This window comes from Polistes dominula, unplaced genomic scaffold (assembly GCF_049000335.1).
Source record: "Polistes dominula isolate Pdom_NZ unplaced genomic scaffold, Pdom_raw_medaka contig_31, whole genome shotgun sequence".
Taxonomy (NCBI): Eukaryota; Metazoa; Arthropoda; class Insecta; order Hymenoptera; family Vespidae; genus Polistes; species Polistes dominula.
Genome location: NW_028300925.1, coordinates 2628093 through 2647641, shown reverse-complemented (window position 1 = coordinate 2647641; position 19549 = coordinate 2628093). Strand labels below are relative to the sequence as shown.

The following is a 19549-nucleotide window of genomic DNA, read 5'->3' as shown; positions in this document are numbered from 1 at the left end:
TGTATGCGTAACGCGGAAACAAGTACTTTAACCAAGTAGAAACGAGAAGTGAACATTTTTCAAATGTGACTCCTTCACTCCTTCTTTCTTATACATATGATAGATACCGACAATTGACTTTACGAACGTCTACTACTACGATGATGATGATCATCACATATATACATACATACACACACACATACACATACCTATTTTTCACGGTGCAACAGCCTTACGATATTCTTTTACTTTTGAAGAAACTCTAACGTGGTGAGAAAATGTTGCTACCAGTGGTTCGTTAAATGAATACATAAATTTCTCACCATTTGTTCCAACATTGGCTAACCCCCTCAGGGTGGTGGTGGTGGTGGTGGTTGGTGTGACGTAGTTGCTAGTAGTCGGCCAAACGCAATATAAACGCGACGTGTTTCTTTATGCTTTATGCCAGTGACTCGGCGTCTACCGTAAATGGGCTAATAAACAGACCGGATCTAATACCAACAAGAGGGATCGCCACCAAGCACCACCCACCAACATTCAACTACGACCTTACCCGAGCTTTTCCGAGTTTGCCAACCAAGGCAATTTTCTCTCTCCCACTCTCTTTCTATGGGCTTTTTTTTCTCTCTCTTTCTCTCTTTCTCTTAGCAACCCTCTACCATCGTCTCGACCCTTCGTCGTCGTCGTCGTCGTCGTCGTCTCTTCTCATACGACCGCTGCTGTTGGTGGCTCACTGGATACGCGCGGCTTTGAGGTTTGTACTCGCGTCTGCATCCACTTCTATGGTTTTCCCTTGCACCCTTCTTCTTCTCTTCTATGATACCACCGACCGCATATACCACGAGAAATCGTGTGATGTACGAGGCAAATTAATAACAACTACCCACCATTAGAAACCTCTCCCCCTCTATATGCCGTATTTTAATTTATCCACTGATGTTTACGTTTCTCTACGTTTCATTTATAATTACTGAGATAATAATAATTTCTTTATTTTTTAAAAGAATAGTCTTTAATATTAAATATTATATATAAGAAAAATATTGATAAGTTAATTCACCGTTAAGAAAATAACCAAAGATCGTAAGTAAATTTACTGAATATTATGTTAATTATAATTATATCAAATTAAAATGTTGATAGAAAAAATATTGCTTCTAACTTGATTATTTTCAACACACAGTATCCAACGATCTTAATTAATGTCGAATAATAATAATTTTGAAAATTAAATATACATATTCGTAGAAGAAAACATGTACGTGAAAACATATATGTAAAAAGAAAAAACATGTACGTGAAAATCAAGAGAGAAAAGATTGAATTAACAGGATCGATCCTTCTAGGTGGTGTTTTTTTTTTGTATTCCAAAGGTAAAGTTCAAGAATTAATTTACGGTGAGCCCTAAGTGGCGCAATGAAGATTGAGGGGCATTCGATCGGTGTCCGGACTATAGCAAGCAGCCCACAGAATTATTTTCCACGACGAATTACGTTTCGTACTATCCGACAGATCCCACCCCCTCCTTCTCCCTTCGGGAAGTACCAACCGATCCGTCGTCGAAGGGTGATTTGCATTTCGTACCGTTCGATGGTGGGTGGTAACAATCCTGTCAATCGCTAAATTAGTTACCTTTACACGTTCAATAGAATCCTACTACCACCTTCTCTTCCCTTATCACGTTTATCGGTATATTTGTTCATATATATGCGTACCACCCTATATATATATAGCAAAGTATTCGATGATTGAAAGAGATTTTATTATTATGCAAATAAATAATATACACTCAAGTATACCACTCATTCCTCTCACCCTACACGCATGCGTGCATACAATGCATGCATGCATGCATGCATGCATACATGCATACATTTTTCTCGATCGGCGTAACATCTTCTCGCAATCGTGAACGATCGCAAAACGATGCCAATTTCACATTGGCATGTCTCTCAATTCTCCTCTAAAACTACAAAACGAACCTACCACTACTACCACCACCATCAACCGGTATGATCGAATAACATTGCGTTCGTGACCGCGGACGACCGACGACCCGATACGGTTGACCGAGCGTACAAAACGCATAATCCGGAGGCGAGTGAACGAAATCGGTGAAAAAAAAAAAAAAAGAAAAAAAAACAGGTTATGGTACGAATGGTATATATATATATGTGTGTGTGCATCAGTTCAACAGTGGTATATGGACGTACCGGTATTGATCGATAAGTGGACCGCACACGGAAACGCAGGATACACGCGTGCGGTCAATGACGACGACGACGACGACTATGTTCCTGGCGATTCTCTCACCGACTATCGAATCATTTGAAAAAAAAAAAAAAAAAAAAAAAAAAAAACGATTATTCGAGAATTCGAGAATGTAAAAGAAAATAAACAAAACAGGAGTGAAACAAATAAAGAATAAAAAAAAAATAAATAAAACAGAATGGAGGATAAGTATCCTGGACAATGCCATGGGTGGATATAAAATTCAAATAGAAAGACCATAATAGTAGTAAGGCCCATGGAAAAGCCACATGAAACCATATTACGATGACCATAAAAGGTGACATCCGGCTCGAGCTCGCGGCTACCTTTATACTTGTTTATCCGGATTCTTCCTACTGTAAGGTAACTTTTACTCTTTCTAACCGCGGTATTCCTTCTTACCTGTCGCCTAACCCCTTTCGTTCACTACCACGTTACCGTCGACACTCTTGATGGATTCAACCTGTTCGTACATTAAAGCGGTACAAACGAAACGGAACGAAATCGGTCTCCACCTATCCTTACGAACGTCTGTCTTCTCCCCATACGAAAGTATAAAATGTACCTGAGATCTGATAAATACGTTAGGTAAGTTAAATTATTCCTTCTATACGTTTTCTCAGATCGTGTATATATATATATATATATATATATATATATAACCCCCACCCCACCTGTTATTATATTCGTTTTTCAATCAAAATCAACCAAAACATTTTCTTGCTACGCAACATACCGATCGATATCTCCATCCTCTTTTATCTTTTCTTTTTTTTCATTTTTTTATTATTTTTAAAATCTATCTAAAGAAATTCTACTAGATCGGTAGAACTAACGTGCAACGGCATGTTTCGATTCAATAAGAAAAAAAAGTAAATAACAGGATGATGAGAGCCGCGTGTCGAGATTTTACAAGCGAAATATAAGAAACGTTGTAGAAAATGAAAAGCTGAGATGTCAGATAGATGATGAGAAGGAGGCAGGGGATGGTGGGGGGGGGGGGGGTAAATAGAGCAGCAACGATAAGAGAAAAATACGATATATATATATCCTAACGATTGGCAGGTCAATTGCGTTGCAGGTTGCGTAAACCAACGATCGATCGATAAATCGATACAATCGTCATTCGACATTATCGATAACGGCAATCGATGAACTTTCATTTTCAACGACGACGATGACGATGATGATGATGATGATGATGATGATGATGATGAAGCCTTCGTTTTAAAGGACAGCATTCACTCTCAAGCAACTATAAAAAAATCTCTAGGGGAAAAAAACCCCCTATACGCGTTGGGCTATCGATCGTGATTCGATGATATTCCAGAAAAAAAAAAAAAAAAGAAAAAAGTAATTCTACGTGACTCAACATTTTAAAAAGATAAAAGGTAGGTAGGAATAATAGATTTCCTTCGGTCCGTGTTAGAATGGTAAGGCATCTTTACTGACAAGATAATAAAAAGGCATCCTTACATACGTACGATGATCCGAACGATTCGATGCTATGCTGCTGAATCGCGAGCACGTACCTACCTCGTGCTCGATCGAATAACATCGAGAATTTTTATATTCTCCTTTGCGAACCGATCCCCGATAGCTTTCTAAACCCCCTTACCCATCCCTTAAAAAAAAAAAAAAAAAAAAAAGTTACACTCTTATCCCGAAGAACGGGACGTTACTTAATTCCCCCCTCTCTTTCCACCTTTCTCTTATCGTTCGTATAAATAAAACCTAGATAATTAATAAACGGCAACGCGGAACGTTGGACAAACTATTTGATGAACCGATTTCGATTATGCAACGACGATAGATAGACAGATAGATAGATAGATAGATTAAATATCTTGTTTAAGATTAAAGAAGAAAACAAAAGGTATATATATATGTATACTGGCAATAAGCGAATAACACGGCAAATCGAAAAATGTTCTTTCCATCGGATATACCCCCTCACGATATATATATATATATATATATATATATATATATATATATATCGGACAATATTTTTTCTCTCAGTGATCTCGCTTTCTTTCTATCTCACCCTCTTTATCTCTTCTTTCTACGAACGAACGAACGGAAGTTAATAAACAGAATAAGGTGGAAGAAACCAAACGCGCCGAGACGTCTGCTTGCTTGCTTGCTTCTTATTTTTCTTATTTTTCTTCTACTTTTATTCTTCTCACACCACCCCCTTCTTCTCTTCACGGCAGCCTTTCGATTCTCTCGAGCCAAGTATGCTGTCTAGAGATAGGAAATCTCAAGCGCCTCGCATTGTAAACTGCCACGGATCGATCTTTCTTCTTCTTCTTCTTCTTCTTTATACTTGCTTTTGATACAGGTAACGTAATAGGCGTTTCCCTTACACCTCTATCATTCCACCATGCTTCTTTATTCTTCCTTCCTCGTTCCTTTCTTTCAGGTAACGAGGAATGATAGTAGTCAGACGGCAAACACGAACGACTTTATTCCAGTGGCATTACACACAGAAAGGCACGCACGTTTACGACGCAGTGAATCCTTCCTAACCTTCTCCCCCTCTCTCTCTCTCTCTCTCTCTCTCTCTCTCTCTCTCTCTCTCTTTCTCTCTCTACCTTCGTACGTTAGTAGCTTCTGAACCTGGAGAAACGTGGAGTGATCAAAGAGACATGTCTACTAGGAAAGCAACCTGACGCTTTGACCGCAGCATCTTGCACTCTCGACACACACACACATACACACATACAACTTCTCAACATATATACAAGCATACGAATATATATGTTGCAAACTGACAAGTACACACGCGCGAGTATTTACACGCATATGACGACACACTTAGGACGCATCGATGTCACCCGGTAACGCAACTGGTTAGATGATGGATGCATACATAATTGATGTATGTATCTAACTACCTATCTACTTTACTTATCTCTAACCATCTACCCTATCTGACGTTAACTCTAATATGTTCTATCTCCCTTTTACACGGAGAGTGCTTGAATTTACGCTAGAAACTATCTTATACTACGATTCTCTCTCTCTCTCTCTCTCTCTTTCTCTATACGGAAAGGATTACGTGGAAATTCAAAAACATTAAGTGTAAGAGAGAGAGAGAGAGAAAGTACTCAGAGCTATTCACAGAGTAGTATCGCGTGGACGCTTTCCAAGTTCTCGAATAGCAACGGCACAAAATCTGACACCGAGGATGCAACTTCGTTCTACTATTCCTCCGTAGGGGGAAGTGAAACTCTCGAGTTTCGTGAAGATGCACGCGCCAAGAAACAAAAGGTTAATATCGCGGTGGGTACCGCTTTAAAGCGGTGTCTCTCTTAAGAGATGCCAAAGTTTGCAGTTGGTTTGGAAAGTTAATAGCGTTGGAGACTCTCTTCATTGACCTCGCACGAGAAAGGAACTAGAAGAAGAAGAAGAAGATGATGATGATGATGATGATGATGAAGAAGAAGAAAATGTCGCTCGAAATACGATCCCTCACCCCTCCCCTCTCCACCCCTCTTCCCCGTTCCCTCCCTTGCTTTCATACCACCGTACTACTTGAAACGATCCTTTCGAAATTCTTCTTAAAAGATGGCAAAATGGCGTGGTCGTTTAATAGAATAAACCGAGTAATAAATTTCTTTTGAAAATGTCCATTATGGTATAGTTCACATAACTCGAAAGATTACTGGTCTTTTAACCCTTTTAGTTTTAACTCTTTGCGTCAAAGAATTTCAGTTAATAAAATAGCCCTATGTTGCATAGAAAATTTCATTACGTTTTAAATGAAAACAAATATTTATATATTTTTTTATTAATAAATATATAACGTAATGAAAAAACATTAAAAAAAGAAAAAATTAATAACGAAAAATTAACAACCAATTGTTTTGCATAATAAAAATGAAATAGAAACTTATGAGCACGTGTAAAAATTGCAATAATATTTCGAGATGGGACTAAAAAATGTCCCAGCGTGTATTACGATGTATCAAAAAGATTGGACACTTTTAATCCTAGCGTGCATCAAAGAATTAAAAGGTTTAAACGATAATGAGATATTTATTTAAATTTTATATTAAATATTGCACCGTTTTGTGAATTTTTTTTAACAATATATGCAATTTTCGAAGATCGATTTATAAAATACTAAAATATAAAACAATAATATAAATGTTCTTATTTAAAATATAAAAGATTTTTTTTTGTTTAAGTTTAATTGCCTGTGAAATCATTTGAAAATAATTGTAAAAAAATTCAGAACAAATATGCGGGAAAAACAATTGTTTCAAGTTCATAGAAGTTTCGTATTGAACTAAAAAGAAATCTCAAATGTAAAAAGTTAATAATAATAATAATAATAATAATAATAATAATAATAATAATAATAATCTATCTCCTTCTTTTTTATTTTTCTTTAATAGTTTCTTTTTTATTTCTTTCTCTCTTTTTTTCTCTTTTCTTAATCTCGCATAAAATGTAGTTTAATAAAATAACTTTTGTACGATAAGCTCCTAGATATAAATCCGTACTTTCGTAAAACTAATTTAACGGGGGTATAGTTATCTGATAAAAAAAATTTTATATGTAGAGATAGGTATGTATATATATATATTCCTCAGTCGGTTGTAGTTTTCTTTATGATCCTCAAAGAAAAAGGAAATATTACGATGTGCTGGTGCTGGTGCTGGTGCTCTGGTGCTGTGGTTTTTCGTCGCTCAAGCCACGACTCCCTTGATATTGGATAGCGAAATAGATCCTTGCGTTTTAAACAGTTTAACAAGTTAGCCTCTACTGCTTTTGATACACTTCGCTGAGCTAAAATATTTGCCTTACAAACTTCTTCAACGTGTTGGCAAAGAATTTCTGCGGGAAGAGAGAGAGATAGATAGAGATAGAGAGAGAAAGAGAGAGATAAAGATAGCTGGGGATCATTTTCCATACTTTAAAGTCTAGTCGCAAGACGCACTTCATCTGGGAGCCATGCATCAAGAAGAACAGCTATTTTAACGTGCCAGTAGAAGGAGTCACGACGCTTACATGCACAACCAACTCGCCATTTCTTCTACCATATACATGTATATAAATATATATATATATATATAGAATTCTCTATACTTACAAAAAGGGACTACTAAACTTCACAAAACGCGATAATCGTGTGTCTCGTAAATTTATAGGATATATCGAGACACGTAGACATTGATCGATTAGAAAAGTCTTAAACGAACATTTCACAAGGCATCGAATATTTTTTTTTTTGTTTTTTTTTTTTCATGTCGACATCCTCTATCTTTCTCTTATTTCACACGTTGAATGCATCGTTTTCGCGAATTACGAAGTATATATATATATACAGAAAAGAACACGAGTATACACACGCAAACTTCCAAATGGTAATTTGTCAGAGGCAAAGCAATTTAATGTTAAGGGAGAAAGAGAAATGCGTTTCCCATTGGACAACGACCCTTTTGCGAATGGCAAAATATATTTTGACGAAGAAACTAAACGAAACGAACGAACGAACGAATGAATGTAGCAACGTATTACGAGTATTTTTTTTTTTCTATAGATTTCGTCAAAAAATGGGACGAGGTTTCACGACAAAAAAAAAAAAAATAAAATGACAAACGTTATTACCCCAAGTGCCACGACGATGACGACGACGAACAGTGATTGCACTTTGTTCTAAAGTTGGGAAAAATAATCGACCATTTTCAGATAGCCCCCTCCCCCCCCCACTCTTTTCACAGTACCCAGGAGAACAATTTCTCTAGGATTTCCGACGTACGCCAAACGAGTCTTGAGACCCCCATCCCTCCCCCCTAACCACCCTTCCGTACTTCCCGTATTACCGATCCGACCCCCCCCCCTCTTCGACGAAATATCTGTGGTGGGACCTTAATTCTCTGAAAAGCCGGCTTACGGATTGCACCGTGCAAAGGATCCTCGAGAGTTAACGTGATTTCAACGAGTACGGATCTAGTCCCTGGGTTGTTCATCACGCAAGCTCCAAAGAGTTTTCACAGTGGCAACGACGGCAGCAGGAGGAGCAGCAGCAGGAGCAGCAGCAGGAGCAGCAGTAGCACCACCTCCCGTAGCGAAAATGTATGAAGTCCTCCAAATCTTTCCTGTGCTTAACGATTTATCATTCCTTACCATGACGTCATTTCTTTCATCTCAGAAGAATCCGCAAGAAAACGAATCTACTCTTTCGTTCATCTATTCTCGAAGCAGACCCTCACCCTAACCTATGCTGTTCATATCTTTCAAATATACGACAGACAATCTAACAATTGAAAAAAAAAAAAAAAAAAAACAGACAATCTTTTCTCATAATTTAACCCTTAGAGTGTTATAGACGCATATATGCGTTTGGTAAAAATTATCAGAGTGGTATATGGATAGATATATTATTATTATATTTATAAATTAATTAATAATTAATTATATATTAATATATAATTATTTTTACGGGTGGTATATAATTATATATAATTATAATTTTAAATATTAAATATTATATATTATTAATATTATTATAATATTAAATAATATAATTTTTATAATATTTATAATATAATTTTATATTTATATATAATTATAATATAATTATATAAAATATAATTAAACTACACCTAAAAATAATTATATTTATATATAACTATATTATATATATATAATAATATATAATTAATTATTAGAATCTAGTTAATAATAAATTATTTCATTCCTACAAAAACATTTTAGTTAAAAGTATTTAACTTAACTGAAAGGTTTAAAATTACGAGTACCACGAGATCAGGGGGCATTTGTTTTTTTTTTTTTTTTTTTTTAAATTTTCTTTTATAAACGAAATGTCAATAATACGAAAGAAACAATAATACAACACATAGACACACATTACAGAGATAGATGAAAATAAAAGGAACGGAAACAAAAGGAAACGGGCCCGAATAAGGAAAAAGAAGGGGAGGGGGACAGTGGTGGCAGCCAGCCGGTTCCTCGCTTAATTATACTTGAGCGAATTAACTAATTACCTTTTTCTCTTTTCTTTCTCAGTTCTCTTTCTCAGTTTTACCTCCCCTCCCCCCCCTACCTTTCCCTTTCTACTATTCTTCTTGCTTCAACTTAGCCAACCGAGCCGAGGAAGTCCGTCTGGTACAGTTCCTCCTCGGTCGATATTCCTGTCCGCTTTCATCGTAACTATAGCAACGAGGGTTTGCAAGGAAGAGATTCACCGAACATCTCGTTCGAATAAAGATTCACATTTTTTTTCTCTCACTCTCTTTCTCTCTCTCTTTCTCTCTTTTTTCATTTTAATTTTTAACCTTTTTATTTTTTCCATCGTAACGACGTGAAAGAAATCCTCGTTCGTTTGTAACAGTTCCTACAACGCTACGGGAAAACCTAATTCTTCGTACGAACTGACCTTACCTACTAATTCTTTTGATATTTTTTATTTTTTTTTTCATCATCATTTTTGACACCGTAAGAAGAATAATTGATATCGATTTTGTTAAAAAGAGAATTAAAGATGACTAAGAAAGTAGTTCGTCTCTAATCATAAAAAAAAAAAGAAAAAAAAAGGTTTAATTATAGTAAAAGTAGTATAAAAAAAAAAAGTGTTGAGATAAAACGAATCTTTCTATCAAGAAAAAAAAAGTAATTTTTATGTTAATTTACAAAAAAAAAAAAAAAATAAAAAATATTCTATCATAAATAATTTGAAAATATATTAAATCAAACCTGGATGATGAATCATACCTAGAGTATTAAATATTATTTTAAAAAAACCTTATAAAATTCGTAGCTTATTCGAAAACGAATGATCGATGAAATGATGAGTAAAGGGCTTATAATAAAACAATATCTTTGCTAATAGTATTAATAATAATTTCTATTGAGAAAAAAAAAGGTAATTCTTATGTTAATTTAAAAAAAAAAACAAAAATATTTTAACATAAATAATTTGAAAATATAAAATCAAACCTGGATGATGCATCACATCTAGTAGTAGATATTATTTTTAAAAAACCTTATGTGAAATTCGTAGCCTATTCAAAAACGAATGATCGTTGCAAAAGGTTTATAATAAAACAAAATCTTTACAAATAATATTAATAATAATTTCTATCAAGAAAAAAAAAGGTAATTCTTATGTTAATTAAAAAAAAAAAAATAAATAATATTGTACCATAAACAATTTGAAAACATATGAAATAAAACCTGAACGATGTATCACACACACACACCACACACACATCTAGTATATTAGATATTATTTAAAAAAAAAAAAAAAAAAAAAACTTTATAAATATAATAATAAGTTAGCACAAATATTCGTTTAAAATACGTACCGTATAAAAATTATCACTGACCTAAATAAATTCTTCAAATTCGTTTCATTCTTTTCTATTTCATTTCTTTCTCCTATCTTTCTCTTTCTCTCTCTCTCTCTCTCTCTCTCTCTTTCAATTCTACAAGCAATCGCTTCATTCATTATTCGTTCGTACTAGTTTACGTGCCACTAACGTGTAAGCAATAATTTTCCGAAGACCGAGATTCCTTGGTATCTTCGTTTGCGATCGGAAAGATTCCTCAAGAAAGATTCCTAGAAAGATTCCCGTATGTACGGGAAGATGGAAAGCATCACGTATGTCGCGTACACAGTTATCTGATCTACGTTATTTGAATTTACAAGTTTTGCACGGACTTTAATCTCTATCCTTACTCGTCGAAATAAATAAATAAATAAATAAATAAATAAATGAATGAATGAATAAATAAATGAATGTATGTATGTATAAAGTAAGATAAACGTTTCCCCTTTCTCTGTCTATCTTTCTTTTTGTTTGAAGAAACACAATGTTTTTATATACACCTCAATTTTTAGTATTAATTTGATCAACGTCGTTGTTAAGAACAACGTAGATTTAAATCATCGTCGTAATATTAAATTGTTTTTTTTTTTTTTTTTTTTTTTACCAAAAGAAGACACTGAACTGAACAAACCACTAAAACAAGGAATATTCTTGTAATAGTTGAAAATCTTCAAAGATTTGTTGTTATCTTTCTTTTCATTTCCCTTTCTTCATCTCTTTAATACTTTGACTGTTAAAGGCGTATATATACGCTCTCACAAATCCATCAATATACACGAAAGACGTAAATATACGTCCTCTGTATTTTTTTTACTATAACACCTTTATATTGCTGTATTATCGATTAATTTAACATGAAATTTATTGTGATATGTAACATAGCAACTAAATATTGAAAGAAGAAGAAAAAGAAGAAGATGATGATGAATGAATAAAAAAAAAAAGATTAAATAAAATAAAAGCTTAAAATAAACCTTAGAATATTTAAATGAGTGAGTTTTACATAAGAGAAAAACAAACTCTAAAATATGTTTACGTTAGATGGTGCACCATGCTAAAAACAAAAAAACAAAAATAAAAAACATGTGTGTATGAAAATTATTATGTAAAAGAGGGGACATTGTGTGCGCCAAAAAAAAAAAAAAAAAAAAAAAAAATAGAAAAAAATAATCGATGATAAATAACAATACCGAGTCGCCACCCAAAAGAAAGAAAAACCATACACACATATACAACAACACACATCACACATACCAACATTATACATACATTTTTTGGTTAATTGCTTTTATATTTAAAATTTGTCGTCTATTTGAATTTTATTATCTTTATTATTCGTTCATTATCGTTTTATTACTTTTTATAATTAGGTTATAAATATCCTGTTGTTAAAGTTATTATACTCGTGTGGTGTTACATTATAAATATTGTATTTAATTCTTTTATATTTAAATTATCGATTATTATTGAAAGAAATGCACAAAATAAATAAAGTAAAATTAAAATAGGTTAAAAAATTACTTAAAAAAAAAAAATTCTTATTTTTATTTGATTTACCATTATTATCTGTTTTGGGTCAGTAATCGAATGGAAAAACAGTCGCAGTTCGACTGACATGCAAAAATCGCGCAATTTGCAAAAATTCGAGAATTGCGCAGCAGTCAAAGAATTAATACTTTGTTAACTTAAAAAAAAAAAAAAAAAAAAAACTAGTATTCCTATTCGCGCGATAAATAGGTATATTACACGATAGGTATAAGTTAAATCACAAATTAGGCGTTAAAACTATTTTCAATTTGGTGTTCGTGTCTACACCTTGATTCTAATGAACTCCGACAATTTCGGTCGACGAATACCGATGACTTTCTCTTCGCTATTTACCTCCTTCTCCTCCTCCTCCTCCTCTCCTCTTCTTCATCCTTGAGAAGGAGAAGGAGGAGGAGGAGGAGGAAGTCACCGTTCGGAAAACTTCCTCGAGAGGAATTTAATTAATCGTGACACGGTTTGTATGATGTTATTCGGAATGATGGTTTGGTCCGTCGGCACGTTGGCCTTTCTGCTCCAGATATGAAGCGGTTTTCAATGAAAAGTGTCGTGAACTTTTACTATAGAGAAAGAGAAAGAGAAAGAGAAAGAAAGAGAGAGAGAGAGAGAGCAATCCCTATTTTCTGAGCTAATTAAATCCAGAACTCAAATTCAATTCACGAATATCGTATATTGTGTATACTTAAACGTTCGATATCTCTCATAATTATTATCAATATAATTATTAGCACACAAAGATACTGTTATATAATAATAAACCTTTTACTTACTACTAATACAATTTTAACCTTTGCTTAGCACACTTGGTCCAAAGTACCCAGACCTTTTCTACAACTTGAGTCATTTTTCTCAATTGTACTCAAATTTGAGTAATTTTTTCAACATATTTAAATTTAATTTAAAACTATCAAACCCATATAGTCTTTTTAAGTAAATATTAAAGAAGTCTCCAAAAAAATGTTGAAGTAAATCTATGCAATAGTTTCTTTTCTTTCAAACGATTTTTCTCGTCCGGGTCCAAAGGACCCGGGTGTGATAAGCGTGTTACTCCAAGAAGGGTGATAAGTAAAGGTTAATTCATATTTTAATATTAACACACTAAATTTGCGAACTGAGCCAATTTGACTCATCTCAAAGTTTTTTGATACATATATATACAAAACTTAAATATTATTTGTTCAAAATACATGTTGTTACTCTTAAGTTACGTAATGGAATATATTTTAAATATTAATTCCTACCCTCTATTCAATCTTTCATTTAAAAAAAAACAACATTTGTAAGTCATTCAAAAATATTGAACAAAACATCCGTAAATCTAGTGTTAATCTTTTTCTTGCATGATTAAAAAAAAAATATATATATATATAAAAAATTCAAATCAAATCGTAGTATAAATCTAATTGTTTGTGTATTACTTTTCGTTAGATCGATAACGCCTAGTACCTAGTACCCTGTGGTTGTAGGTGAAAAAAAAAAAAAGAAAATAAAATAAAATAAAATAAAAGGGGAAAAAAAAAGGTAGAGCATCAAAGGTACTCTTTTAATTCCATTTGTATCTCTCACGGATGTTGAAAGAGAAAGAGATAAAGAGAGAGAGAGAGAGAGAGAGAGAGGATGTTGGCTGGTTGTATCTGCCTTTAACGTCGATAAAACGTCGCACCGTGTAACGTTGCTGCTCATGAGCTCGGTGAATACTGAATGTAACATGAATGTAATGTGAATGTAATGCCGTAGATGCATAGCACCCCTTCCCCCCTACCCCAACCCCTCCCCCTTCCCCCTCTTCAACGTTATATGAGAAAGAACCAGAGTGGAGAGAGAGAGGATACACATAGGACACCAGTTTAAGTCAAAAGTGTAAAAGCTTACGCTTTACGACCGATTTCATTCCTTTCCCTTTTATCTACTATGGAGAAAATCCACGTGTGTTGCACACACACACAAACACACAAACACACACACATAGGGTCATGGCACGTTTTAAACTTAACTCCTCTTTCCCTTCTTCCTACTTCTCTTTCTCTTGCTATTCGTCGTAGTCATCGTCAACCAACGGCAGACGAACTATCTCGTAGTACAAACGTTCAACGTTCCCTTCTTCTCTTGGGAATAGATTCTAGAATTGGACCTAGATCCGATTTGGATCAGAAACGAATCTATGTGTCGTATACAGGATTCCCACTGGACGTCGTAATTGGAGCGTATATATATATATATATATATTTGTGCAGAGTAGGTCTAAACGCAAATCTATTATTTGTCTATAATGTCGATAACATAAACTGTTATTTCAATGTTTATTTTAATTTTTTGTGATTACTATCAAATATCCATTATTATGGTTTTTTTTTTTTTTATCTAAAACTGCAAAATTTTTGTATAAATAATATATTATATTGTAATAATATTATAATAATTATAATTTAATTAATATAATGTATTATATATGTATTATATTAATATTTATATTAAATAATAAATTAATAAATATTAAAATTTATATATTTATATATATATAAATAAAAAATTTAATTTAATATAATTATTGAAATAAAAATTTAAATTTAATATTAATATTAAAATAAATATTAAATTAAATTATATATATATATAATAATTATTACAATATAATATACAATATAAATTGAAATAATAAATAATATTATTACAATATAAATTTGAAAAATTAATTTATCTTTCATTTTATCAATTTTTTATAAACATTATTATCGATTCAAACTCTGTATATATTACATGGATTTATTACTGTATTAAAAAATAATTCTATTTATATATCATAATTTTATCAATGTAACGATATAGTATGAATATATGAATACATATATGTTTGCATTAATTTGTAAAATCCTTTTGATATTCCTGTTATTCAAATGATGTTCTTTTTTTTTCTATTATCAAAATCAATGTTTTAATTAATATGAAAATAATATTAAGTTACATTTAATTAAAAAAAAAAATTACATCGAATATGTACATACATGTCTCTACATTTTGATGTAGAGAATATTTTATTTAATTGAAAGTTACGATTGGGTCAGAAACGTTAATATGATCGATAATATTATTAGAGTATCGTATAATGTGTTCGATTTATCTTAATCGATTGTTAATTAATCGAAAAAAAAAAATGAAAATTACAATTTAAATGCACGTAGAGTGTAAGCTAGGTGTACCGTTTACTTCAAAATCTAACGATAAACTGAGATGAGAGTTGTTGTCCTCTATGAAAGGCATTCATAGATCAAAATTTCCTAGTATTGACAATAAATAAATTTTCTTAGAAATGGTCAGACTATTTGAATACTTTTCAATAATAATTTCAATCGATCAATATTTTCTACATTATTCAAGTATTTTTCTCACTAAAAAAAAGTGAATTTTTTTAAATAATCTCATCAAAAGAAAAGAAAATTTCAATATTTCAAATATGTATGTGTGCATATTTAAATATCAAATTTTATCCATGTAAATTGTCATTAATAATTTAAATAATGTATATAAATCATATGTATATAAAATTACAATGTTTTATCACCATAATAATCTAAAATTTTGTTAAACAATTTTTTCCTAAAAAAAAAATTTCATTATTTCATATACAATTAACCATCTGCATACACACACACACACACACATATATTAAAACTCATTTCAATATAAAGAGAATACAATGAAATAAAATTTGTTTCCTTCCAAATGAATGAGCTCGTCAATTTAAAATACTTAATTTCAAAACAAATTGTGATCAATTTGAATTTTATCAATTATACCCTTAAAGACGTAAACCCTCCTCTCCCATCCCCCCCCCCCCAATGTGTACGGTGAATTAATTTCTGTTTAGTAACGAACCGATATAGAACATGGTCAACACCCCATTCGCAGAGCCAATGATCTCATGAATGCATTCGTGCGCATGCCTATGATTTGCACCCTTGTGTATGCATATATAGTACAGAGAGAGAGAGAGAGAGAGAGAGAGATTGAGAGAGAGAGCTAACACGCATTTCACTCTCCTACCCCCAACGTCAAACCACCCCATCCGTAAATGCGTATACACGTGAATATATGAACACATGTATGCATACCTACATATATCTATACATATTCATATATATATATATATACATGTATATGTACATACATGCAACATACATGCATACACAGAGAGAGAGAGAGAGAAAGAGATACATCGAGCCTAGGCAAAACGAGGTCCAGCTATCATGGCGCTTTTATGAGACTTCCGGCAAAGTTCGTAGCTCTCTGCATTATGTCACGTTAAAACATACTTTCGTGCGATAAAAGAAAGGCCGCACCGACGTGCTTTTGAAACTGACGTAAATACTAATTACTTTCGCGGCACGGTAACGCTGACTGTACGAGGAACAAGTGTGTATGTAAGTATGTATGTGTATGTATGTATATGTGTGTATATATATATATGTGTGTGAGAGAGGCGTTTTCGCTTTGGTAGAAAAGAAAAAGAGTAAGAGATATAAAAATGTACGAGAGAGTATGAGAAAGAGATAGAGAAAAGAGTGAGAACGAACGAACGAACAAACGACGGACAAGAAGAGAGAAAAGAAATAAAAAAAAAATATATAAAAAATACAAATAAAAAAAAAAATAGACAGAAAAACGCAAAAGTACACGCTTCTCTTCCTTTTTATCAAAGTAATGGTATTTACATTCTCATACGTGTGATACATGTGTGTTATATACATATATATAGATACATTTAAATATATATATATATATATATATATATATATATATATTATGCATTTATGTACATATTATGTTAAGATACGTGGGATTACGTGTTTTTATATAAGCCAGATGCGTATTCTAACGAACGGATCTTTGATTTATGAGCGTAATAATTCCTTTTAATAGACAGGTAAATAAGCACTAAAGTGCTACGGAAAATAGGAATGAAATATGTTTCTTTAAACATACGGCATAATACAACACGCGTTAACCTCAGGTAATCTTTCACGGTGGTGTGCGAATTATTCGTAAGGATTATGTAATAAGAAACAAAGATTCATCGATAAATCCGTCTGATATACCAACAAATATATATAGGTATATTGTAAACGATAAAATTGAATATTTAGTTCTTCAGATTATTTTATATTTCCTATTTGAATATGCTATCGATCTTATGTTAGTGATAGGAAACTTCACTCGGATATTGGGAGGAAACGATATTCCGTTGTTTGAAAAAACGAAGTTCCTTTATGCATGATTTCACTACGATCTTTATTAAAAACAAAAGCCGTACCTATCGGTTGACTATGGGGGGGGGGGTGGGAATCCTTCTGCTATTGGTCGATAATATTCATAATCTTCTTCCCCCTCCAAAGGGGAGATAGTTACTCTTTTATGATATAAATATGTGAAATAAAGGCCTTAGTCTATCAGTTCTTAATCTGTATCAGTCTGTATATCCGTCTGTATTAGTCCTTAGTTCTCAGTTTAACATATTCGTCGTTCAGCCCGTTTCGGTTGAGTTTCTCGTCAGGCCCAAAATTCGACTGTCAACGCGTTGTAACGTAAAGAAGCGATAAGTAGAAATATCAACAATGCAACCCGAGTAATTATGGTTTTATTATATTATTATATTTTATTTATCGAAAATAATCTTAATATATATAAATTACGTGACACGTTGTTTGTCCGCAATGGACTCTTAAACTACTGAACCGATTTTAATCAAATTTTGCACACTCTGTGCAGTTTCATCCAACTTGAAAGATAGGATAGTTTATATTTCAATTTATAATCGCAATATTATTTGTTTATTAACAAATAGTCATGATTATGTCTGTTAGTTCGATAAGATTTTAACAGATGGCGGTATAAGGTAATTCGTTGCTGATTGTGAGTCACAGCAACGCGTGATGGGGCATCCCTAGTAATATATAAAACTATCTTTAATTTACCGAAAATCATTTTCTTTCGAAATGGGAAATGTGATAAGTTTTTCCAACTAAAAATACTATAACTTCAATAAAAAGAGTGTCACCGTATACGGTGACGGGGCCCTCGGTGAAACATGCCCGTCTCTGGTATACGAGTGCCATGGCGACGAACGTATTAATAATTATACTTTCAGTCTGTTATATTCGTCTGCGTATTTTATCAGTCAGTTTATCAGTTTATTAGTCAGTCAGTCAGTCCTCGTCTTATATTCATAAATCTTTTTGTATTCTGTATTTTTGTAACCACGTCACTTTTTTGTATATCTTTTGTAAATACCGCTCAACATCACATCATCATAATTTAATAAACTAGATTATATCATCATCTTCAGTTTTATATTTCTCTCTGTCTGTGAACCCCATAATATATATGTATGTATTTTGATTTAGTATGATTTGTAATATCTAAATGATTTTGTTCTGATTATTTATTCAAAGTTTTATTGGTTTATTTTCATCATCATCATCATCATCATCACTTTTTATGTTGAAAATTTAAAATGAGATAATAGAATGCATCTCGTACGATGTCCTACAGGTTGTTCATTATTCCAAATGCATTGTTCGATATAAACGTGCCGATTTCGTTAGTCAAGTTGTGTTGGACCATGGCCAAAACGTTTACACCGTCATAGAAACATGAACGTTACATAGAAATTTTCCCAAAGCTTTTGACCGTAAGAAAACGTTTTCTATTTTTGTTGTCTTTTATCGAGTAAAGTTGTTCTATATAAAATGTATAAAAAGATTTTTAAAAAAATAGCAAATGTGTTACGTGTTTCTATGTTTGACATCGTATTCGTATAAGTGTGTAAAACATTTGTTTAAAAAAGTGTCTTGGAATATCTCAGAAGAAATTAAATATATTTAAAAGATAGAAGATGATAGATGAATGATCATAGAAGCATCTTAACCCATTAACATTTCTAGGGATTTGGAAATTTTATTTTTTTTTTTTTAATAACTGCAACTTCAAAATAAAATATATTCGTTAAAATCAAATGAGATTGTACACCTTGTGTTTCATTAAAATATTACAAAATTATCACTATTTTATTTTAAATCAATTAATGATATAAAATAATTTATATATTTAAATTTAAAAAAAAAAGTCAAAAATAATAGTAATTATAATCTTAATATATATATAAACTACATGTCACGTTGTTTGTCCGCAATGGATTCCTAAACTACTGAACCGATTTTAATCAAATTTTGCACACTCTGTGCAGTTTCATCCAACTTGAAAGATAGAATAGTTTATATCTCAATTTATAATCGCAATATTGTTTGTTTATTAACAAATAGTCATGATTATCTCTGCTAATTCGATAAAAGTCTAACAGACAGCGGTATAAAGTAATTCGTTGACTTAAA

At 32.3% G+C, this 19549-nt stretch overlaps 1 protein-coding gene across 4 annotated transcripts in view; it reads right to left on the bottom strand.

Moving 5' to 3' along the window:
* Window positions 1-19549, bottom strand: part of Atg16 (Autophagy-related 16) — a 200779-nt gene that overhangs the window by 168606 nt on the left and 12624 nt on the right. Inside the window, exon 9 of one of the 4 annotated variants that reach the window (XM_089171097.1) lies at window positions 6901-7101. The exons of the other annotated variants lie outside the window; for them this stretch is intronic. Within the exon in view, the coding sequence (XP_089027223.1) occupies window positions 7054-7101 (48 nt within the window). The 3' untranslated portion in view covers window positions 6901-7053. Of the gene's footprint in view, window positions 1-6900; window positions 7102-19549 lie in introns of those variants that run through there. 4 annotated transcript variants of the gene reach the window in all.